We start from the raw sequence: 24,797 nt of genomic DNA, 5'->3' as shown, positions 1-24,797 counted from the left end.
TGAGACATGAGTTTAGATTTTTTATATTCATACTTTCTTGCAACAGACCATTCCTGGATATATTTTATGATGTCTACGGTTTATCTTAAAATTACTTTGGTGTTTAAGAGTAAAATGACTAAGCAGAGAAAAAGGGTTGATAATCTGTTTTCATATATAACTAGGATATAATCTCTAGAATAGCAGGAACCTAATTCATCTATTTATGTCTTTCACAGCTACTATTAAAGAGCCTGGCAGAGAACTCAATAAGTATTTGTTAAATAATTTTAAAAAGGAGGGACGTTCCTGGTGGCACAGTGGCTAAGAATCCGCCTGCCAATGCAGGGGACATGGGTTCGAGCCCTGGTCCGGGAAGATCCCACATGCCGCGGAACAACTAAGCCTGTGCGCCACAACTACTGAGCCTGTGCTCTAGAGCCCACAAGCCAAAACTACCGAGCCCGTGTGCCTAGAGCCCATGCTCAACAAGAAGAGAAGCCACCACAATGAGAAGCTCGCGCACTGCAACTCAGCATAGCCCCCGCTCGCCACAACTAGAGAAAGTCCGCGCGCAGCAACAGACGCAACGCAGCCAAAAATAAATAAATAAATAAATTTATTTAAAAAAAAAAACCTTTAAAAGGAGACAGGTTTCCTAAGACCTACGACAGTCAAGAAACATTATTAAAAATGGAAATAGGCTTCCCTGGTGGCGCAGTGGTTGGGAGCCTGCCTGCCGATGCAGGCGACATGGGTTTGTGCCCCGGTCCAGGAGGATCCCACACACAATGGAGCGGCTGGGCCCGTGAGCCATGGCTGCTGAGCCTGCGTGTCCGGAGCCTGTGCTCCGCAGCGGGAGAGGCCACGGCAGTGAGAGGCCTGCGTACCGCAATAAATAAATTTTTTTAAAAAAGGAAATAAAAATGTATATAACAGTTCTTATCCTCAGATCCTAGCTTAGCCATGTGAAGGAATGAAAGGTATTCTTGCCCAAATTTTAAAGCCATGTGAAAATGCATACTACTGCCTACTTTTAGAGAATGGAGACTTTCCTGATCCCTCCTAAAAGCAGAGCTCCAAGAAAGAATTTCTGGCCCCATTTTATTACTGCCTGGGAACTCTGATCGGGGTGAAAATCTCTCCTTTATTAGACATAATTTAGAACAGTCATTGTTTTAGGTGGGAGCAGCTTATTTTAAAACTCTGTCCTGGGCTTCCCTGGTGGTGCAGTGGCTGAGAGCCCGCCTGCCGATGCAGGGCACACAGGTTCGTGCCCCGGTCCGGGAAGATCCCACATGCCGTGGAGCGGCTGGGCCCGTGAGCCATGGCCGCTGAGCCTGCGCATCCGGAGCCTGTGCTCCGCAACGGGAGAGGCCACAACAGTGAGAGGCCCGCGTACCACAAAAAAAAAAAAAAAAAAAAAAAACCTCTGTCCTTCTGCCTCTACCCTAATATGGAGATTCTCTCTTGACTCTGGTATCTTCCTCTACCCTCCCTGCAAGAATTTCCTCCCAATACTAGGTCCTTCCTTCCCAGGATCTCCAATTTCTCCCTCTCCACAAGAAGAGAAGCCACTTCTTTTCTGCCTTTAACACAGTTTCCACCATTTTAGAGAGACACTGTTTAAAAGCTGAATGATTCTGTTTTTGCTGCCATGTTCTCTGAATGATCTGTAGCTGCTGCCTCCACCTCTTACCGTTCATTCCCTCACCTCCCTACAAGTGGCTGACAATCTGTGACTCGGCTCAAATGACTACTGAAAATGATCAGTGACTACTTTTCTATTCTTCTCTGCTCTTGTGCTCTTCTGCACAATCTGCTTTCTATCTCTTCATCTCACTGGTTCCTCTTTCCTTTTTCAAACCTGGCTGGATATGTTCCAAGATTTCCTCAGTTGTTCTGTCTATAAAACACCTTTCAACAAGCCCATCAAGTCTTAAGGCTTTAATATTACCTTACGCAGAAAAATTACAAATATGTAGTTCTAGTCTAAAGTCTCATCAGTTTCTACTGCAATATTTCCCACTGCATCTCCCAGAAATGTACTGTTACCTCATCTAAAATGTCAGACACTTAACAGGAAACCTATCTTCTCCATTAGGGGGAGGAGCTCATCATCCTATCAGAGAGCATCTAACACAGAGGGCTAAACACTCTGTATTACAGAACTCTAAGCGTATGGTATAGTAAAACGTGTCTGCTTTTACCTTATTCCTCGTTTCAGTATTATCTTAAATCAATTATCTTACATTTAATAAATTATCTTACATTTAATAAATTAACACTAATTTTGCTGATTACTATGCCCCAATATTGGCCTTCCTATTAAAATTTATTTGCTGATCTAAAAGCATACACTAGCTACCTAATACTGAACTTCTTTTTAAGAATAAAATCTAAATTTCTACTTCAAAAATATTACAGTATCAACCAACTCTCCTCTTTCAGTTATGTGTCCTGCAACATTCTTGTTTGTTCATTTTGAGAAATTAACAACTTAAACAAAGATAGCTGATTAGCTATGAATTTAGATAATGGGCAAAGAATGAAACTGAAAACCACAGTGAGAAAAATAACAAAAAGATAATTCCAAAAGATTCTCCTGGTTTACACAACTCAGCATTTTCTTATTTAGCATTTATTCTTCATTCTTCTGCTCTCTAAAAATCTCTTATGATTAGCAAACAATACTCTGGCAGAATTAGACAGATATAAGCTCTATCATTCATTAGATACCCTTAAGGAAATTTCTCACAAGTAAAATAGGGAGAGAGCACTTACATTACTGAATTATTTAAGAATTAAAGAAAAGAATGTTTACTTATATAGCACAGTATCAGATTAGTAGATGCTCAGTAAATGCTGGTTCTTGCCCTTTATTGTTTTAGTAAAATGCTTTAGTCCCTAGAAGTAAACAGCTATACTTAAATGGCTATATTTAATTAATTTAGTAAAATATAGTGCTTCAAAATAAAAATTAATACATAAATATAAAAGGATATGTGGAAGTAAAAGGCCAAACAACCACACAGTTTTAAGCTGAATAAAAACAGCACAGACTTTTCTGGATCCTGGCAACTAGTGGAAAACTGCAGGGCTGCAGCCTTATTCCCATTTCCAACCCCCATTTTTATTGTTTGCTTATGCTACTTAGATGCACAGTAAACAGTAAACAAAATGGAGCAGTTTCACAATTTGACTGGAATATACTTTTTGCTGCTCTACCAGACCCTCAGCTCCACTCCCCACCCCAAACCAAACAACATTAATAAACATATCTACTAAATGCAAATCACATGAAAAGCATGATGAATGCTAAGAAGTTTACAACAGGGCCTCTTCTAGCTAAGGGATTACAATCTGGTTGAGGACGTAAACTACATTTACATTAAACCCATACACATACACCCTTCTCTGGCATACAGCTCATCAGGAAAAACTTTAGGAAGGAGCAGGAGTTCAAATCCACCTTCAAGAATTAGAAGAATTTTGACAAAGAAAAAGAGAAAATGATTTTTCAGAATAAAAGAAGTAATACACGTTAAGACACAGTCATGCATGTCTTGTTTGACTGACTTTGAAAGAGATGCTTTGAGGTGAAAGAATACAAAAGGGACTCAGAGAGACAGCACCCTATAGGAGGTATGAAATTCCAGGTAAGAAAAACTATAGAAAACAAGAAACTTCTGAAAGCACTTTAGTGAGAGTGACATAACAAAGCTGTATTTTAGGAAGACCTCATTTACCTCTATCACTGCATCCAGATTGTGCTTAAGATAACTATCTTAAATATAGAATTATGGTTAATAAAATATTTTCAATTTCTATGGGAGGATAATAGAGGTCCAAAAATCCCCTTTCTGAAAGTCTTTGGGCTAGCTCTATTTTAGGATTTGGACTTCTCTGAAATACCAAAAGGCTAACACAATGCACATGGCGTATCATCTCTACCTGGGTCCAGGGCAGCACTTCATTGCCAAACATGATGATATTTTTGCAGCAAGACATATACATATTCCCACAAAGGGGGATAAACAGAGACTACAATTAGTCTTACACTGTTTCAAGTCAGACTCTTTTTTTTTTTTAAAGTGTTTTTGATGTGGACCATTTTTAAAGTCTTTATTGAATTTGTTACAATACTGCTTCCATTTTGTGTTTTGGTTTTCTTGGGCTCCCCCACCAGGGATGGAACCCGCACCCACTGCCTGGCCAGCCAGGGAAGTCCCTCAAGCCAGACTCTCTACCAACTGAATTAATAAAAATAACTTTCGGTTTCAAGAGCTTTTTGGATTTCAGAATTGCACATAAAGGACTGTAGGTTAGGAATGCTTTGGTGATCTTCACTCTGGTCCCCTGACAAAACTGGGGCTTGGATCAGTGTTAATGCTGCTCTAAGTGACAGCAAGGGTCTCAGGAAGAAGAAAAACAAGCAAAGGACATGTTTAAAAGATAAGGTAATTTTTAGCAACATCTGGCAAATCAACAACAAATGATAATGAAGGTCTTAAGAAGATCTTTAGAATAGCACAGTGTCCAAGAACTCAAATATAGCTCCCTAAAAGCCACAGCTAAGGATTTTGTAGCTTTGCACAAGTATTAGTCCCTTCCAGCTAGCTATTCCTTGTTCTCTCACTTTAAAGGCAAAAACTAAAAGTGGTTTTTTTTGGGGGGTGGGTAGTGGAGTAAATAAAGTGCACACTAAAGCTAGATATATCATATCTATTTCAAATTAAACAATGTAATTAAGATATGCTAAGATACTTTAAATGTAAGTTTGTAAGCACACTGCTTCCCTTAATTCCCTATCTTCCCATTCTTGACTGTTGTAGTAGCTTTTTACAACAGGGTTGGGTCTAGAACAGTGCTGTCCAAAAGAAATACAAGTTACAAATGTGAGTCATGTGTGTAATTTAAAATTTTCTAGGAGCCAGATTTTTTAAAGTTTAAAAAAAAAAGGTAAAGGTAATTTTAATAATATATTTAATCTATTCATACATATCCAAAATATTTTATTTCAACATGTAACCACTCTTTAAAAATTTATTAGCGAGATTTTATGTTTTTTCTTACTAGGTCTTCTTAGTATGCATTTTACACTTCAAGCATCTCAATTCAGAGTAGCCACATTTTAGGTGCTCCATAGCCATATGTGGTTACTGGCTACCCTAGTGGACTGCACAGGATTAGAATTTCATGGTGGTGACTATACAGCCCACAACAAAATTAATTTACTCCTGTTTTAGATTAGACCTCTGTCCCCTCTCAAACCTGCCATCTTCAGGGTTGCCCTAGACTCATCAGGCTCAGGAAAGCCACAAACAAATGTCTTCCATTTCCTCTTTCCTCCTTCCCCAGCTATGCTATACTTAATTCTAATATGGGTTAAAATTACTTCAAAAAATGATTTCTCATGAAAAGAATAAAACTCTACTTTTTTCATCTTTTATCACATTTGTAAGTTTACATTTCAAAGTACTAGCTGAGATTTGTAAGAGTAAGGACAAAGGCCTGATTCTTTCATTTCTTTTAGGTTATCTCAAAATAAAAGTATTACTACTGCCATCTCCTTGGCTCTCCCCTTAAGAGCATTCTAGACTGACAGATAATGGTTGAAGCCAGGTAGTTCCTGAGTATCTTTACTCTGTTTTACTACATGTCTGAAATTTTCCATAATAAAAAAAAAAAAATGAAGGGAGGAAAGATAAGGGAAAAGTCCAAGGGCATTTGAAGAATAATAGTTGTTAGTAATAAATGCTGTTATCATTTTTGTTGTTCATATGATGTAGGAAGCAATTTATAAGACTCTTCTGAAGAAATTAAGGGATCAAAAGCTTAAACAAAATCTGATTGTGAGACTTTACTTCTAGAGAACTACATATTTCCCTTTATACAGAGTCTGATTACTTTCTGAAATGTGTTTCCTTCCATTACTTTTGCAGAGTTGACACTTCTTAGAAAATTGGCTTCTGCCCTAAATGTTTCTCTTTTATCAGCCACACAATCTCTCTCTACTGGGCAGAAGCAACATAGAGAAACAAGAACATGTTGCTTTGTCTCAAAGAAAATTACTGTTACATTTCTCATACCCAAGGAGTAACAGTTTTGGACAAGTTACTAGGTTTGTAAATACAGTTCTAAGCCCCTTTATGTTTAAAATAACAACCCAAATCCTGGTAAAAGCTTGCTTGTACATTCTGAACCCAGAACAAATGCACCATTTTAGGCCAATCCAAAAGATAACCCTTATGCTTCAAAAGTTGAGCCAACACTAATTAAATCTTCTTGAGGGTGTGTTTCACCATATTACCTCAGAGTGGTTTAATTAAACTGAAATTAGGCTTCTGTCACTTCTAAAATCTACCTCTAAATCTGAACCAGAGTCTCCAGTGGTTTCAGCTGCTTCAGCCACATTGTGGTATGGATTTAACATTCTGAGGCATTCCCAAATACTGCAAACCACACTGAGCATACGGGCTACAACAGGAAACAGATGTGGGTTAACTAGAACATTATCTTCACAGAGAGGAGGTAATGGCAAACCTTCTGCAGACATCACATCCGGTTTTTTTGAGCAGTTTCATCAGCCCATTAAATGCCAAGACAGGATTACCCATGAAATCCTGGAATGCAGCCAGTCTACTACCAAAGTTGCTGTTATGCAAATTCACTTGACTGGACATGTTCAAGAAATAGATGACAACAGGACAACCAGGCACCCATCATAAAATGAACTGGGAATGCTATCAAGTTCCAAAAAAGAAATGCAAATGAACCATTCCTCTTATACTGTTCCAGCCAATATCCAAAACAAGTAGTAAATTAGAAGTTTATATATATATATATATATATATATATATATATATGAGAGACAAATATATAGTTGGGGGCTGCTTCATATACTTCATAGCTTATAAAGTATAATTTCATAGAAATGGCATTTCTGAAAACTATATCGATGGAAATAACATTTCAGTCATGCAGAATCTCACTGTGGTGAAAAGGAAAGAGAAATGCTTTGCATCCAGTAGGGGAAGCAAAGGGACGCCATGCACCTGTTTAAGAGAGCAGTAACGGCAAATTCGGTGCTGCATTTAAAGCCTTTTAACCTACTTCAAAACATATTATGTCTGAGTAAATACAAGTGATTTTTAATATGGAAAGGAAAAGTATCAAACTTGCACTAGGTAGTTTCATAATATTTTTTCAAGGAGACATGCTTAGAATATTAAACATTTGCAGTTACTATGCTCTTTTACAGATAGAGCTACGAATTGCTATTGTGACCAAAGCATTCTAAAACATGAATTACTCAGGAAAACTATAAAATTGAGAACAGATTTTCAGCTGAAGGTATCACTGTGATGAAAACCAACACCACCTTAGTCAATACTCAAATGCTTCATGAGACACTTGTGAGAACCCCACTGTCCTGGAGCCTTTAATAAACCCTAAGGGAAACACATTAGCATATTAAAAAGGGAAAAATGCTCCCTTTCCTCTCATTCTTTTCAAGCACAACTAACATATATTTGGAGTCTTAGTAGGAAAAAAAAATCAACTCTAACATCTTAGTATTAAGACAAATTACTCAAGTACCAATGAACACGCCTTATGCCCAGATATTGGTTTTTAAATACTATTCTTCATTAAAAAGAACCATGGCTCCTTGGCATGGGAAATAAAGAGAAAGCTGGAATATGCTATTGTTCCAAAAACTGTTTTAAAAATGATGGGGGCTCCTTACAAAATTAAAATTAAATTACCGTATGATTCAGCAATCCTACTTCTGGTACATACCCAAAAGAATTGAAAACAGGATCCCAAAGAGACATCTGCACACTCATGTTCACTGCAGCAGTATTCACAATAGCCAAGAGGTAGAACCAACTTAAATGTCCATCAACAGGTGAATGGATAGAGAAAGTATGGTATATACATACAATGGAATATTATTCAGCCTTAAAAAAGACAGGAATCCTGTCACAGACCACAACTCAGATGAACCCTGAGGACATGCGCTAAATGAAATAAAGCCAGTCACAAAAAGATAATACTGCATGATTCCACTTATATGAGGTATCTAAAGTAATCAAACTCTTAGAAACAGAAAGTAAAATGGCAGTTGCCAGGGGCTGATGGGGAAGCAGTTGTTCAATAGGAAAGGAGATTCAATTTTGCAAGATGGAAAAGTTCTACAGATCGTGCAGAACAATGTGCATATAATTAGCAGTACTGTACACTTAAAAATGGTTAAGATGGTAGGTTTTATGTTATGTGTTTTTCACCACAATTTAAAAAAAAGAAAGATGAAGGCATGTCAAAAGGACACGGAATCACCTTGAAGGTGCTCCTAATGCCAAGTCTGGAACAATTTTTGCAATGATATAATGATGATAATGAAATACAGCCTGTAGAATAAACTGAACATCCATGGGCTCATATATATACATATGCATACATATGTGCATACATATATATATGAATAATTGAATAAATACGAAAGGGGACACCTCTTCCTTATGGGAGAATTCCAATTAATATAACAGGAATAATGGAAATGGTATCAGTGTTAATTTCCTGGTGTTGATCACTATTCTATGAGTATGTAAAATGAACCTGGGTGAAAGTTTTATTACTCTTGCAAATTTTTTGTTGAAGTCTGAAATTATTTCAAAATCTACAGTCTAAAAAAGAGGCAGCAGAACTCAACACAAAAAGTACTGTATTAGGAATCAGGAAACATGAATTCCATTGTTTTCTTCATAAATAGCAAGTTCTATGACCTTTGACAAATAAAAGAAGCTAACTAATCAAAAAGCAACAAACACTGCTGAATTCTGGGAAGAGAAACCTGGGATAGAAAGAACAAATGTTTGTGTAAGTATATGACACTACCTAGAAACCATCTGATAACGTCTAAACCGTCTGAACATGGCTTTTTTCCCAAAGACAACAACACTTTGAAAACCCATGAAACTCTGTTTGCTTATTATCTATAGACTAATGAAATCTACTGTGGCAGAGAAGGGTTTGGGATTTTTTTCCCCCATATTTTAAGAATAACACTGTAACTAAAACACAATAGTACTGTTATAAATCTCAACCAGACATAAAGACCAAGTCATAAATCAATCTAAAATCAAAAATAAATGAACATTTAACTTTTTAAATGTCTAAAGCTAAGTGAAAGAAGCCATACTTATGAGGCAACATACTGTATGGTTCCATTTATGCAAATCTAGGTGCAGAGGTTGCCGGAGAGTGGGTGTGGGGAGTTGAAAATAAAGGGGCAGCACAAGGCAGTTTTTGTGATTGATGGAAATGTTCTGTATCTTAATTGTGGTGGTCGTTACATGACTCTATGCACTTATTAAAACTTATAGAACTGTAAAAAAAAAATCAATCAATCAACAACAAAAACAAAAAACTGAACAGGGGCTGTATTAATAGCATAAAGCCTCTAATTTCAGTCCTACTTACAAGCTCTACAAGCCTGGCAGATCTCAGAAGCTCAAAATTATAAATGAAATAACAAAATACTAATCTATTGAAAATCTCAGCACTATAAAAGGGATTCTAACTCCTTCCCTCAGATTATTATTTCAGGTCAAATCTACCAAAAAAAAAATCATAGTACAATGAATGAAGAGTTTAGGAAATCTATTAAGAGTTCAACAAAAAAATTACAGGGCCTGCATTATAACATTCTCAACATTTTAAAATTGTAAGCTACACTTAAAGTGGAAAAAAAAATGAAGGAGAATCCTTTGTTCGTTATGGATAACTTCAGCAATGACTATTACACAGAATCCTTAAATAGCTGGTGATAAATTAAGTTGAAACAAGAAGTTAAAATACTTGTTATTGTTAACATTGCTCTATGCTTTGCAAATTACCTCCCGAGAAGTCCGAAAACTGTGGTTCTTGCCATTATATTATTTCTTACCCTTTCGAAACCTTCTAAAAACAGTAAAAATAAAACCTCTATGACCCCTTTGAAAGTATAGTAGTTGCCCAGCTACAGGGAAATAACCTCCTGAAAAATAATGTTTTACATGGACTCCATTAACATTTACATGTTTGGCAAGCTTCAAACAACAGTTTTAAACATTTATTTAAACCCACCATGCATATTAATAATGGAGTAGCCTGCATACAGGTCAACGCAAAATCTAAATGAATAGCTTACCGGAAGTCGCTATCAGTAAAACTGAGTTACTAAAGATATTGAACCCCCAATAGGCAAGTTTTCTTTAGGTGACAGGAATTAAACGCACAGTAAATAAGGAAAAATTTAAAGAAAAAAAGGAATTAAAGGCACAGTAAATAAGGAAAAATTTAAAGAAAAAAAGAAAACAGTCATGTCATCTTCAATACAGATTCCCTTTTAGCAACTCTCCCAAACAAAGTATTTTATTTGCTCTTAACCTATGACACGCAGTTAATATAAAAAACATCAGAAAATGTTATAACTGGAAAGAACCTAAAGATCACCTGGTTCAAATGACCTCATTGGCCAAAATACAAAGACCAGAGATTATGTGAATTATCTAAAGTCACTGAGTTAAATGGCAAAATCAAACAAGACATAGATCAGGGTCTAACATTATAAAATGTTTCAACAAAACATCTAGAGATTACCTCGATAAAAACTAAACACTAGGGCTTCCCTGGTGGCGCAGTGGTTGAGAGTCCGCCTGCCGATGTAGGGGACACGGGTTTGTGCCCCGGTCCGGGAAGATCCCACATGCTGCGGAGCGGCCAGGCCTGTGAGCCATGGCCGCTGAGCCTGCGCGTCTGGAGCCTGTGCTCCGCAATGGGAGAGGCCACAACAGTGAGAGGCCCGCGTACCGCAAAAAAAAAAAACAAACAAAAACCAAAACACTGTTATAAACTGTAAAGAGGATGACCTCTCTTCTCAAGAAAGTAGGACACTGAAATCAGCACTCTTACTTCAGGGGTACAAAAACCAAAGGAATAAAAAAGGTACTTCTAAAATAATCAGACTGTAACTAAAAACAGCTCCCCACATATTAAATGGTTTTATACTAAAACATGAGGCCAAAAAGTATAATAGCAGAACATTAAAAAAATAATCCAAGTGCAAGTTCAAACTTGGTCACTAAAATGCTTTCTAAGTCCCAAATGAACAGATTATCCTAATTTACATAGATAAAATTATACTAACTCCAAATTGAGGCAACTGCATCTTGTTTGGTGAGGCTCCAGGGTTTGTTGTGCCAGTTCAGGAAAATATGATTACACCTATCATCAAGCAAGTTTCTCTCATTATAAATATGTGCAATAATTTTTTCAGAGCCAGACAAAGTAGAGTAGATAATGAGATGACAGAGCATACAACTGGACGATGTACTACTCTGGCTGCTATAGATGATAACAAGTTAAACAATGTTGTTAGAATTGTACATCAACAAGTAACCTTCAAATAGGAGTTCAAAGATAGATATAATCATAAGATACACCCCAATCAGAAACAAGATGATAGCCCATGTTTACAACTCAGTGAATATAGGCTCCAAATCCAGGTATTCTGTTGAGCTGAGGAATCTAATAATGGAATTTATCAAAATCATTCTTCCATTATTATATGTCAAGAAGATGTGGGGAAAAATATATATTCATATATATACATACATATAGCGTGGTAAAGTACTAGGAACGGGCAAAGATTCAGGTATTTAAGTTATCCTGAACATTTCTCTAAAACTAAAAGTAAAACCAATTTTAAGGAACACTTATAAACTGGCAAAGATTCAAAAGGAAGAACTTGTTGGTACTTGTCATACACTCAGGAGAGCTTTAGCTCAACAACAGGTGATTATATTATTATAATTTCTTAAGGAGGAATTAATCTTAGAAAAAACAATAAGAAAAACCATCATAAATGGGTCCTTGTGTGTTTTAACAGACTTTCACAATACACAGGCTAAAGACGCCAAAGAAATTACTTTTAAAAAAATGTGAATACTTGGGAAACAAATTTCTTTATAAGAGTACTGATTAAACACAGGAAGTTGTCATGAGAGGAAAATACAGCCCTGCAGTTTCAGGCTTAGAATATGAAATAGAACATTCACCAAATGTGAAGTTTTCAGCACACATCTTACACAATAATACCATCTTTATTCAAAAATGCCTTGGTACTCAAGGTTCTAATCATCCGTTTCTGTTTCCCAACAAAATTGTGCCAGGTATAATTAGATTTGGACAAAACTACCTATGGACACTGTTCTCTAAAATAGGGAAATTTACAATAAAAGAGATGTGAAATAATTCTACATGTCCTTGAAGTAAACAAGAAAAACCTCTCTCTTTACCTACAACCACTAGGTGTTGCTGCATTTGTCAGCATAAGCTCAGAAATGAAAAGGGGAAAAAAATGAATAAAAAGTATATAATGAGAAAGTAAACTGTGAGAAAATTTCAGCTATGACAATATTATTATTTTCAATAAAACCAGGGACTGAACACGTTTTAACTGAAAATGTTTTTAACTTACAAATTTTCTATGATATGTCTTCACTATTGGTAAGCAGTACTGCAGGCCCTTAGTACAACCAATGTTTCTGGCAGTTAAAATGGACCAAGAAAAATGAGAATAGTGTTAAGACACAATGTGCTTCTGCCTACTGCAGGGTCTTATAAAGTTGAAATAAAGGCTTGTTTGATGTTCCCCAACCAGAAAAAAGAAAATGATCCTTTCTGCTAATGCTTTAGTATTTATTATCAGGAAGCCCCAGAACATTATAGTAACACTTGGGTGGGGAGTAGAGAGGATCCCAGTGTAGACAAGTAAACTAGAAGCTTGTATGTAAAAGGTGATGAAATGAGTTCCGCATAATGAAGAAACATAAACAAGTACCAGGAAGTACCTTTTAAATAACACCTACAGGGCTTCCCTGGTGGCGCAGTGGTTGAGAGTCCGCCTGCCGATGCAGGGGACACGGGTTCGTGCCCCGGTCCGGGAGGATCCCACATGCCGCGGAGCGGCTGGGCCCGTGAGCCATGGCCGCTGAGCCTGCGCGTCCGGAGCCTGTGCTCCGCAACGGGAGAGGCCACAATAGCGAGAGGCCCGCGTACCGAAAAAAAAAAAAAAAAAAAAAACACCTACAGTTAAGTGGTCACTATCAGTTGAAAAGTAGGGAAATCAGACATATCCTCACAAACACATTCTTATATTAAAGCACCAGCCGATACGATGACTTTCTTTTTTTTAAAAAAATGTGACATCATCAGCAATTCCCTATGTACCATCCCTCTCTGCGGAATTGGTTACAGACCTCAGGTAAACCTATTTATTCTTTCTTGCAACTCTGTACAACAGGAGTCGAGTCTGAAACCCAGAGCTCCCCATTAATTTTCTCTGGTTTCCCCAATCCTCAGACCCAGCTCCCCAATATTCAGCATCTGGTTACATCACCACTTAGCAAAAAAAGTGAGTGAGAACCTGATCTAAGGAATCTCCACTGAGGGAGCAGAGAGCATAAGCGAATGAACATTTTAAGCTCTTCCCATAAGATCCACTCAAAACACAAGAGTTTACTATGCCTTACACTGCTACATAATTTGTCAAATACCTATCTTTTCTTCCCAAATGTACTGGGAACATATATCCCAAGTAAACTCTAAGTCTTTCAGAAGAGAATAAGGCCACTACAACCATAATTTCATATTTTCTTATAGTCCCAGGAACAAGTACCTTTCATTCTTGGGCATGACAAAAGCGGGGAAGCTTTCCTAAGAGAAGGGGAGTGGCAAGGAGCACGTGACCTAGACTAGGGTCCGAGCAGCACCAAGGATCAGCTGATACATAATGAGAGGCTAGCAAGTAATCCTAGAAAAAGAAGCATTTTTAAAATTCTGTGTCTTCCCAAAAGTTTTAGTCGACCTACTACTGAGTAAAGCAAAATGAAAAAGCTGGTGGTTACAGATGCTCCTATAATCACTACTAGTCTCAGAAGGGGAAACTAACAGTTTTTCTCCCTCAGTTATGCAATATGAAGAGCTGTGCTCTTTCCTTAGTTTGCCATATACCAGCAATTTTACATATCATCGTAAATTTGAGGGTAACAGATAACAATATCTGCTCTCTTTATTTCCCAGATGTGTCTGTAAAAAGAATTTTTTTTTTTTTTTTTTTTTTTTTTTGCGGTACGTGGGCCTCTCACTGTTGTGGCCTCTCCCGTTGCGGAGCACAGGCTCCGGACGCACAGGCTCAGCGGCCATGGCTCACGGGCCCAGCCGCTCCGCGGTATGTGGGATCTTCCCAGACCGGGGCACAAACCCGTGTCCCCTGCATCAGCAGGCGGACTCTCAACCACTGCGCCACCAGGGAAGCCCAAAAGAATTTTTTTTTACATTGTAACTGTAATTAAAATTACAAAAGCACTGAATGTTCAATTAGGGAAACTTCATCAGAATCTCAGGGGAAAGAATGAGGGGAGGTCACTGGGTGTATAATTTGGTGGAAGTAGATGTATCACTAACCTCAAATAATCTGTCAAAAGGGGGACAAAGAACAAATAGCAGCTGTGTTCTAGTAATCCTGGAAGAACAGAAATAGATCTGAAAGGTAAGTTTAAGGATGCTGGTACAAGTCAAGGAGGAAGGAAATAAGAAGTGAGAAAGCAAATGACACAACTTATATACATATACACAGCTCAAAAGGCCAGAACTAATACTAATTTTAAGACCTACTGCACTTCCTGCAAACTAAGAAAATAAATCCTGTAAAATGAATATTATATATTGTTATATAATGTGTATTCATTTTTATTCTTAAACACTGTCATTCAGAACCTCCATAAATTCCCATTTCTCTACCTGAATCCCTCCTTAACTATTTGTGATTTTGAATGAATTTCTGTATCTAAAGTGCTAAAAGTGACCTGCAGTAGGGAAAATAAGACTTGAAAAATTCCTAGAAAGAAACAAATGTTTTATTTACAATCGAATCAGTCAGTCATAGTAAGCTAAGAAAGATCAAATACAGAATTTTTAAAATCCCTATAAAATAATAAATCACGTGTTCTTCCATGATGTAAATTATGTGCTCTTTCCTTACGTGCAGACATTCCTCTGGGACACATGGACTTAAACTATTTTTCTAAGAGTAGTATACCTATACACTCATGTATAGTCCACAGCTGATCAACAATTCACATTTGTGAACTGGATGGGAATGTTGTGAGATTTGTACTCAAGCCTACCCAAGTGAAGCTAATAGCCTGTCTGAAAAGTGAACTCATAACCTTTGTCTCATTAGCACTGCACTCCAGCTGCTAGATTCAAACCTAACTTGGATTTAAAGGGGGTGGGGGCAGTGAAACACTAGCAACAGGGAGAAAATTTATATAGTCAAGTCTATGCATAATTTTCTATTAATGGAAACCAGCTGCAAGAGTTGAAGATGGTTTTCAGTATTTAAGCCTGGTGGAATACTAATGGGTTTTTTCTATTCCAAGATTCCATTCTTAAAGGAAGGCCCTTTAACTCATTATTCCCTCAGAGTCCCTGACATTCCTAAGAATCACCTTTCTAAAGTAACTGCTCTAGAGCCCAAATTATCTATCTATTGAGAGATGTGTGCTGTGCCTTTGAAAAGCCATTCAAAGCTATTCCTTATATGAGAAGTCACGTGCTTTCCAAAGAAATATTGTGATCAAAACTCCGTTTTAAGTATGTGATTCACAAGACCTCTAGCAATTCAAAGTTGTAAAGTTAGACTTCACAATCAATTATCAAGGATATATGCTCTTCACAAAACAATGTGATAAAATAGTCACATATTCACATATGGTGGTTGTTTCCACCGTAATTCTATTCTGATTGCCCTTAGTTCTATAATTTGGAAAATATTTCCCCCAAGCTTTGGCTAATTAATTTTTCTCCCACACAGCTCATAAATCAATTTAAAAACCGTCTGCATGTAACCATCTTAATAGTTAATATATGCCACCACCTGCCCCAACACCATCACCAACACAAAGTATATATGCATGTATGGGCTTTGTTTTCCTGATGACGACTATCAGCTCTTTCAGTCTAGAGCTTATATAATATTTGGTTTGTGCAAACTGCCCCTAGGAAATTCAGGCAGTGGTTTTACCCATAATGAGAAAAATCATTCACATAAGCTTTTAAGACTAGAAATACATGAATACCCATTTCTCATGCCAGTGTAACTCAGAAATTTTATGGTTAGATGGAAGAAAACACGCAATTCCTAGAATCCTAAAGGTTGAATAAAATTTCTATGCAAGATACCTCTGGCACCCCAGTGAAGATGCAAGAATATCTGCATCAAATTACCATTAACTCAAAAACCATTATAAAACTGGTTTCAAAATGAAAAAGCAAGAAACAAACCTCAATTTTGTCTGTTTTGGCATCTCCCCAGTATATTTTGCCTTCATCATAATCCAAGGCTAAACCATTTGGCCAACCAAGAGAAGTGTTAACCAACACTACTCGATCAGAACCATCCAGAGCTGCTCGCTCAATTTTCGGGATTTCTCCCCAGTCAGTCCAATACATGTACCTACAGAAGTACACAGAATATGAGCTAAAAACAGATAATAAACTGTAACTTTCAGATATCCTAAAGGTGAGATCAACCCCTCTTTTACACTGACTACCCGTTAACACCACAGAAGGAAAAAAAACATAAGACAAACATATGAAGAGTATGTCTAAGACATTTACAACAGCAGTGTGTAAGCCTGTAGAAAATTTTCAGATGAAACAGTGTTTTCTAGAACTGATAATGCCTCCCAATAATGATATTCTACTTTCAGTTGTTTTTTTCAAAATATTTTGTACTCCTTCCCAGGAGCAGTCCTCTCTTTCTTGCTGGCTTGTCATCTCTGACACAAAAAGGTTAAACAAGTAGTAATAGTCAGATGGCAAACTGATTTACCCAAATAACTAACTCTTCCTGTAGCACTAAGTGATTCTTGAGGCTCCTGAGAATTTAAGGGGCTTGAAGGCATTGGTATGCACTGAGGTGTAATAATTTGTCATTATGTTCACCCTCAGGATGAATCTCATAGTAACGAACAACACTGGTGAGTATGTAGAAAGCTGTGTTTCCCTGGACCATCGTCAGGGTGTTATAGCCAAAAAAAAAAAAAGACTAGGCATAAAGCTACATGGCCTGACCAAGTTTTGGAAATCAAATCATTTATATGTTTGGGGACATACAAAAAGTAAGACATAGTCTTTACCAAGTCGTTCTGGAAGTACTGAAAATGAGATGAAATTAAATTTTCTAGGGGGGAAGAGAAAGAGCTCTGAAAACAACTTCTTTCCACAATTTTCATGGTCATGATGCAACCTCGGCAAAATCTACAGCCAACACCCAAAGTCAGCAAGCATGGACTTAATTTAGAAAGAAAAAGTATTCAAAACATTCAAGGAAAAAAACTAGCAATTCTTTAACTTGAGATTTTATTCCAATCACTATATTCTAAAAATGGACAGTCGTTAAAGAGCTATTTATTGGAAACCAACATATACTTCACATTGTTTTTCTCAATGTTTCTAGGAACCTATAAAAAAACAGAAACACCTGGCAAAATTTTCTATCAGGAGAGCCTCTTACCCAACCATGGGATCTAACACAATAGCCCGGGGTTCCTCTAAGTCCTCTGAAATCAAGATCTTCCTCATGGTCCCGTTGAGCCTTGTCACTTCTATCCGATCAGTGCCAGTGTCTGTCCAATAAAGATTTCGGGCAACCCAATCAACAGCAATACCATCAGGATGGGCGATTTGAGCAGTGACCACAAACTGACTGCCAGATCCATCTATGAATGAGCGGCGTATGGCCCTCACTTCATCATCAGTCCAGTAGATATAGCCTTCCACAGGATCATAATCTATGGCAATGGCATGACGGATGTCTTCCAACTGTAGAACAATGTCTGTGAAATCTGGTGTATCCAAAGAAATACGTCTCAAATCTGTCCTTCGGGCTAGAAGCAGTAATTCAGTGGCACCTAGAACAACAAAGTGAAAAAAATGAAGAAAAAATTGAAACCCACAGGCAAAATTTAGTTACTCTAAATAAAGAATGCAGAACTTCTTCAGGAATTGAAAAGCAATTAGTATAAAAGGATACTAAGGGGCTTCCCTGGTGGCGCAATGGTTGAGAGTCTGCCTGCCGATGCAGGGGACACGGGTTCGTGCCCCGGTCCGGGAGGATCCCACATGCCGCAGAGCGGCTGGGCCCGTGAGCCATGGCCGCTGAGCCTGCGCGTCCGGAGCCTGTGCTCCGCAACGGGAGAGGCCACAACAGTGAGAGGCCCGCGTACCGCAAAAAAAAAAAAAAAAAAAAAGGATACTAGGGTCTATTTAGGGTGGAAATGGAAAGTAATGCAGTAAAACAGAAGTAGCTTGACTATGAGGTCAAGCTCTATAATGGCTGAATTCTCCAAATCAAGTTTTGATTCTCTCTCTGGCTTCATTCATTATATAGCCCCTGGAATTAATAACATTTATTTAAAGGTATAATGAATAGCAACTAAGTAATGACTAAGAAGCTAAGCAGGTGAATATTAGAGGAAGGAAGTATGATATAGGTCCTTTGTTCAAGAAGGACGTTTAAAAAGGTAAAGGAATCTAGGACAAGGATCTTTTGTGATTAACAAGAATGTTCTAAAATTGGATGTATTGTGATGGTTGCACAACTCTGTAAATTTACTAAAAATCACTGAATTGTACATTTGAAATGGTTGAATTTTATAGGTAAACTACATCTCGGTAAAGCTGTTGTGACAAAAAGAACTACAGGGCAATGCCTGACAGAATTAAGGACAAAGGAACCTATGGAGGAGGGAGCAGCAGCAGAAGAGAGAGGGAATCAGATAAATATGACACGGGTAAGGGTTAGAGTTGTTCATCTGACAGAACTGGATTCAAGCAGTTACACAAACTCGGGCAAAACACCGAATCTCTCTAAGCCTGGTTTCTATAGGGTTGCTGTGAGACTTCAAGGAGATAAATGTAAAACTCAGAAATGTACCAAACATGTATGTATTCAATAAATACTAGCTAATATATTATTATTATTACCATTAGAAAATAAACTTTCAAATTTTTATTTCACTGAGTTTTAAATCAGATTTATTTATGAAATGCTTTTAACCCAAAACAGTATTCAATAAAAACACTGCTGTGAATGAGAATATTCATCTTTTTGTTTGCTTTGATTTTAAATATTCAAGTCAACCACTAGCAAAAAACCATTTAACTTTATATAAAAGCTAATAAAAGATAGTAAGCAGGGCTTCCCTGGTGGCACAGTGAGTGGTTGAGGGTTCGCCTGCCGATGCAGGGGACACGGGTTTGTGGCCCAGTCCGGGAAGATCCCACATGCTGCGGAGCGGCTGGGCCCGTGAGCCATGGCCACTGAGCCTGTGCGTCCGGAGCCTGTGCTCCACAACGGCAGAGGCCACGACAGTGAGAGGCCCATGTACCGCAAAAAAAAAAAAAAAAGATAGTAAGCAGGTTGACATCTCAAAGAGCGAAAAAAGATTCCCAACCAAAGATTCCCAACCAAAGAAATGAGTCCGGAAGAAAATACTGACATTAAACTTCAAGCATTAATCTGGAATTATAGTAGAAAACACTGAGAAGAGGAGTGAAGAAGCTCTCAGCATCAGCTTTTTGACTCATGGATTAATTATAAGTGAACTCTGTCTTGGAGAGAATACAGCCCTAAATGCCACAGCAGGCACGAAGTAGGAGTAACTTTATACAATTCACTGCCTCTGCTAACTACCAAAAGAAGCCAGCCCTAAACTCTGCAAACAAAGAAGTCATAGAAAGTGAAGCTGTCAATTTGGCAAGGTGATCAAAACAGAATAGTTAACTTAAGGCTATTACATGCCAAATGTATATCTGAAATTCAAAACTTGTACATCTGCAGTGCTATAGGGTGTAAACAGACCACTACTGCTAAAATAAATCCTCTGTTTTAAAGTCAGGCTACGTTTTTAAACAAAAAGGCAACATTACAAAAACCTTTTGTTTTAAACTGAAACCAAATTATTGTTTGCCATGAAAACCGTCTGACAAGAGTCAGCCAGCTTCACCTTTGACTAGGAGGATAATTTATCAATGCCAAGTCATGACAAATATCCTGTACACCAACTCAGTTCCATCTCTCTGACTCCCTGACCCCCTTGCCAGGAACTCTAACCCACTCCTAAATAAAGGCTTCTGCTTTTCAGAGTTAGATAAAGAAGCCACTGCTAAATATAACAATTTTCTTACCAGGTCTTGCTGGTGGCTAGAGAACCAGATGGTGATCCATAGGGGTAAGAATGAAGAATAACATTCTCATTAAGAAGAAAAAGAGAAGAACTGGTGTTATCCCAAACCAGAAGTCCCTTGAAATGTCCTAAATACTTCTCCAATATGCCCTCTCTCTATAGGGAATTGAGAGTAAGGAGAAGAGGCAGTGTGGTGGTTAAGTATAGAAAGAGTTGCTTTAAACAGTACAATAAGGAATTCTTTTCTTCTTCTGAAGGCAATTCTCTGTTGTTAAAAGGCAATTAAAAACATCATTCAATCATTTTTTAGAAAATATGTTTATCCCATGATAGTCTTTATAGTTAAAAGTTTAATAAACATCTTTTCCTTGCACGGAAGTTCTTTATTTACAAATGCTACCTACTGTTAAAAATGTATTCTTTATGAGAATACTCATTTCCACAAGAATCAATTGTGATATCAATGACTATGAGATTTTTTAATTTTATTTTATTTTTTTATTTATTTATGGCTGTGTTGGGTCTTCGTTGCTGTGCGCGGGCTTTCTCTAGTTGCAGTGAGCGGGGGCTACTCTTCGTTGCAGTGCGCGGGCTTCCCATTGCAGTGGCTTCTCCTGTTTCAGAGCACGGGCTCTAGGCGCACGGGCTTCAGTAGCTGTGGCTCATGGGATTCAGTAGTTGTGGCTCGCGGGCTCTAGAGCGCAGGCTCAGTAGTTGTGGCACACAGCCTTAGTTGCTCCGCAGCATGTGGGATCTTCCCGGGCCAGGGCTCAAACCCGTGTCCCCTGCACTGGCAGGCGTATTCTTAACCACTGCACCACCAGGGAAGCCCTGACTATGAGATTTGACAGAGAAAAGAAATGGCACCTAATTTTTTTTTCCAAAATAGCATGTTAAAAATTCAGTTAAATACTAAAATAATTTATAAAATAATATTCGAGAGTTGCCAAAAAACACTCCAGTATGTAACCAATTGTGAAGACTGAGAGATTAAGTGACTAGTCTCCCAAAGCACTGTAACTTGTAGAGCTTATTATAGAGAAATAAAATAAATCATAAAAAATCCCAATTGCTGTCTAAAATTCTTCCTTCTTGGAGACCAACTTCTTACCATCTTTGCAGGTTTTTCCATTCTCCAGGAGTTTAACCCCAGTTGGGCAAGCACACTGATAAAAAGGCTTGACTGGAGACATCAAACACAAGTGGGAACAACCACCATTATCAATTCCACATGGATTTGTAGCTGTCAAATATAAATCACAGTAATTAATACCAATGATTATGGATGACCTCCCCCACTCTAGATACACAAAGGTTAACAACCAAAACATGAGCAACTCTGATAAACCAAATTATTACCAAATGTCATCCAGGTGCTTGACTACCAGACCATCTGCAAGGAAGGGAATTAATCAGTGAGAATTTACTTAGCATTTTGTATCCAAAGAGGAATATACAAGAAATAAAGCAGGATGTCCCTGACCTAAAGAGCTTGCAATCTGGCCAGTATGACAAAATTAATGAACAATAATACTGGAAAACAATACAAAACAATGAAACTGCTATCCTGAACATTTAGATTGTAAAGTCAGTATAGAGCCAAATGGAAAGTAAATCACTAAGGAAAGATTCAGGACATGACTGAAGTCTTGAAAGGTAGGAAGAACAGACAGGGGGCCATCCAAGTATGGTAAAACCACATGAATGAAGGCTTGGAGGCTGTACACTGGGTGAGATAATAAGGTGAACAGTGTAACGGAAGATTAAGGTTTGACTAATAGGAACTAAAGCTGAATGAGCACAGGGAGGGGCAAGTCTGTGTGTGGTGGAGGCACTGAGAGTCGAGAAAAGCCACACTTTGGAACGATTTACATGGAAAAGATAAACAAAATGGACTTAAAAGGGAAAACTGGGAAGCAGAGATTAATTAGAAAATGTGAAGAAACTATATATAGAAAGGGATGGATTTAAATAATACTCAAAAAAATCAACAAAAGATGGAGATCAACAAAATATGAAAGATAAAAGAAAGCAATATCACACATAACTGCAAATTCTCAAACTAGTAAAACATAAAGAATCAACAGTGTCATTAAAAAAACAAGAACAAAGAAATTCTTTCCTGAGGGCCAACACTGAGAATAAAAAATTCACGCAAGTGACTAAACATTTTCTTTTCTACAAAAGAGTAACACAAACATTTTAAAACATTTTAAAACATTTTTATGGACTCATGATCACCAGATTCCAATATGACACATTCAGTATTTGACTATCTCCCCCTAAATGGAAGGAACTAATACAAAGCAATGCATAATCCAAAACCCCTGCATTTTGGGCTATGGAATACAATCTGAAATACACTCAGACACATGCCAAACATTTATTAACACACCAGTGCCAAACACTTAACACTCTCATATTCTTTTAAACCTAATTCTAGTCCCCTCTTACAAGAAACTGTTGACAGCAGTCACAGCCCAAGTCATTATAAAGGATGGCCAGAAATAGAAGCAAAACTAAGAAAAAAAGGTGGTGGGGGGGATGTGCACAGAAAAGGTATAAGCAAGTATTTTATTTAAGTAACCTGAGGTACTTAAATTAACCAGTTAGATTAATAGAGGTTTCCATCTTAGCATATGAGCTATCTCAATTTCTTATTTTATTTCTCTCTTCTTTACCTTCATAACCCCAGACTCAAACAAAGGGCTGAGGTGGTCTGTAGTGACAGATATCAAGCTACAAATGGTTTACGCTGTTGTCTACCCTGAATTATATTTTGACATTTTCCCTGTTTTTTATTTCTTCCCACTACCTTTGGATATATCCTCCCTCCTCTTGCCCCTCACTAAAGCCAGACATCAGAGTGCTACAAAGCTATTCCAACCTGCAATTTAAAAATCAAGATCACTTACCATTTGGCTGCCTCTGCTGGCTGAAGGCATGTATATCCATGGGAGAAAAGATGTTAGAATGGATTTCACGCAGACCCTCGCCAGTGTACTTGTTGCAAGCCAAAATGGAGTGTGTATTCCAGTCAGTCCAGTACAATGTGTCCTCAAATAACGTCAAGGCAAAAGGATGTGGAAGGGAACCTTTAACCACCGCCTGCCTATTAAACACAAAGAGAAAAACTCAAACATTTCTAAATTTTCTTCTTTAATCAAAACTTCATCTCTCCCATTAAAATGGTCTTGCAGTCCACATTAACACATACAAATCCTGGATAACACATATGTTAAGGTCAAATACACCTATGAAAAACAAGACAAGGAGTAAATTCAAATGTATTTGAAATCATGGTGCCCGAAATCCTCAACCAAGCACTTCAGAATGGTTCCTAACTTGGCAGCAGGCTCCGGGTGCACTACAAAAGCTAGCAGACAAAGTGAAGGCCCAAGTATCAGCACTGCTGTCAGCTCCCATCTCCACACTCACACCCTTCCATCCTTCCACATAATTCATGCCACTGGAAAGAGAAAGGCTGGCAAAAAGAAAAATCCCAGGGTTTAGAGTTGGCCCTGGGAAGTAGTTTTAAATCAGCAATAGGTTTTTCCCTTCTTGATGTGGAAGAACAAAGAATCTGAGCCTGTTTCTTCCATCACTTCTTATGGCTTTGATAACTGAAAAGTAAAAACATACACATGAGGCTAAAAAGTCATTCTGGTAGAGCTCTCTCTCTACAGACTCCAGTCTCACTCCAGCAAATGATCATCTCAGTTGGCTTTCTGCTATATGGTTACTTAATCTCCACAAGCCAGGTAGCAAAAAGGAAGCCCAACCACTGGCAGAATGTGTTCAAGAGACAAAGCAGATCCCCAAATTTCACAAGCAATCCTAACTACATGGAAGGAGAGGTAGAGAGCCTGATTAGTACTGAAGGCACAGAACTTTGCAGAATGTCATGGAGAGTTATGTAATTAGTAAATAATATAATTCTTGAATAATAAACAAACTGCGTTTAAGCCACAATAACAGTCAAGAAAATAAATGCTTTGATATTTTCATACTATCAAATCTAATAATTTCATAAATCACTCAGCTAGGAGAGAAAGAGGAAAATGTAAGCAACTAAAAATAAATAAAGGATAACACATTGACAGATAATCCAATTTTTAGGTCCCTGAGGTTATCTGATCTCTAACACCTAACAGATCACAGGTATACTAAATTAAATTTAAGAGCAGTAAGATAGGTTTCATCTAAGCAGAATTAGCATCTGTTATTGTACATGGAATGGTCTTAGCCTAAGATGTTTTAAATCTGAGCCAGATTTTTAAATAACTGTATACAATATTAGCATGACTAGTTTATCAAACTTTCTAGTTTAAAACCTCATACCCAGGCCAGCCCACATCACCACAGTTTTCTCCTCTCTTTTAATTCTCACTTCCCCAGCAGATTACTCTCCTTCTCATTTCCCAATAAGAACGGTCACAGTGACTACTTCTGAAGTGGTTTCTTCCACTTCTTAAATGAACAGCTTTATTAAGTTTACTAAAATGATTATGCTAT

General features: G+C 37.7%; 1 protein-coding gene across 5 annotated transcripts in view; it reads right to left on the bottom strand.

Annotated features, from left to right (window-relative positions):
* LRP6 (LDL receptor related protein 6) overlaps nt 1-24,797 on the bottom strand; it is a gene marked incomplete at its 5' end in the record, with an annotated part of 178,027 nt that overhangs the window by 50,457 nt on the left and 102,773 nt on the right. For all 5 annotated transcript variants that reach the window (XM_079714740.1, XM_079714741.1, XM_079714743.1 and 2 more), the window contains 4 exons: nt 16,375-16,546; nt 17,609-18,005; nt 21,394-21,525; nt 23,198-23,394. In XM_079714740.1, coding sequence (XP_079570866.1) covers nt 16,375-16,546; nt 17,609-18,005; nt 21,394-21,525; nt 23,198-23,394 — 898 coding nt within the window. The remainder of the gene's footprint in view (nt 1-16,374; nt 16,547-17,608; nt 18,006-21,393; nt 21,526-23,197; nt 23,395-24,797) is intronic.

This window comes from Hyperoodon ampullatus (genome assembly GCF_949752795.1).
Source record: "Hyperoodon ampullatus genome assembly, chromosome: 11".
In the NCBI taxonomy this organism is placed as follows: Eukaryota; Metazoa; Chordata; class Mammalia; order Artiodactyla; family Ziphiidae; genus Hyperoodon; species Hyperoodon ampullatus.
Note: the sequence above shows the minus strand (reverse complement) of the source record. Positions and strands in the feature narration are given on the sequence as shown.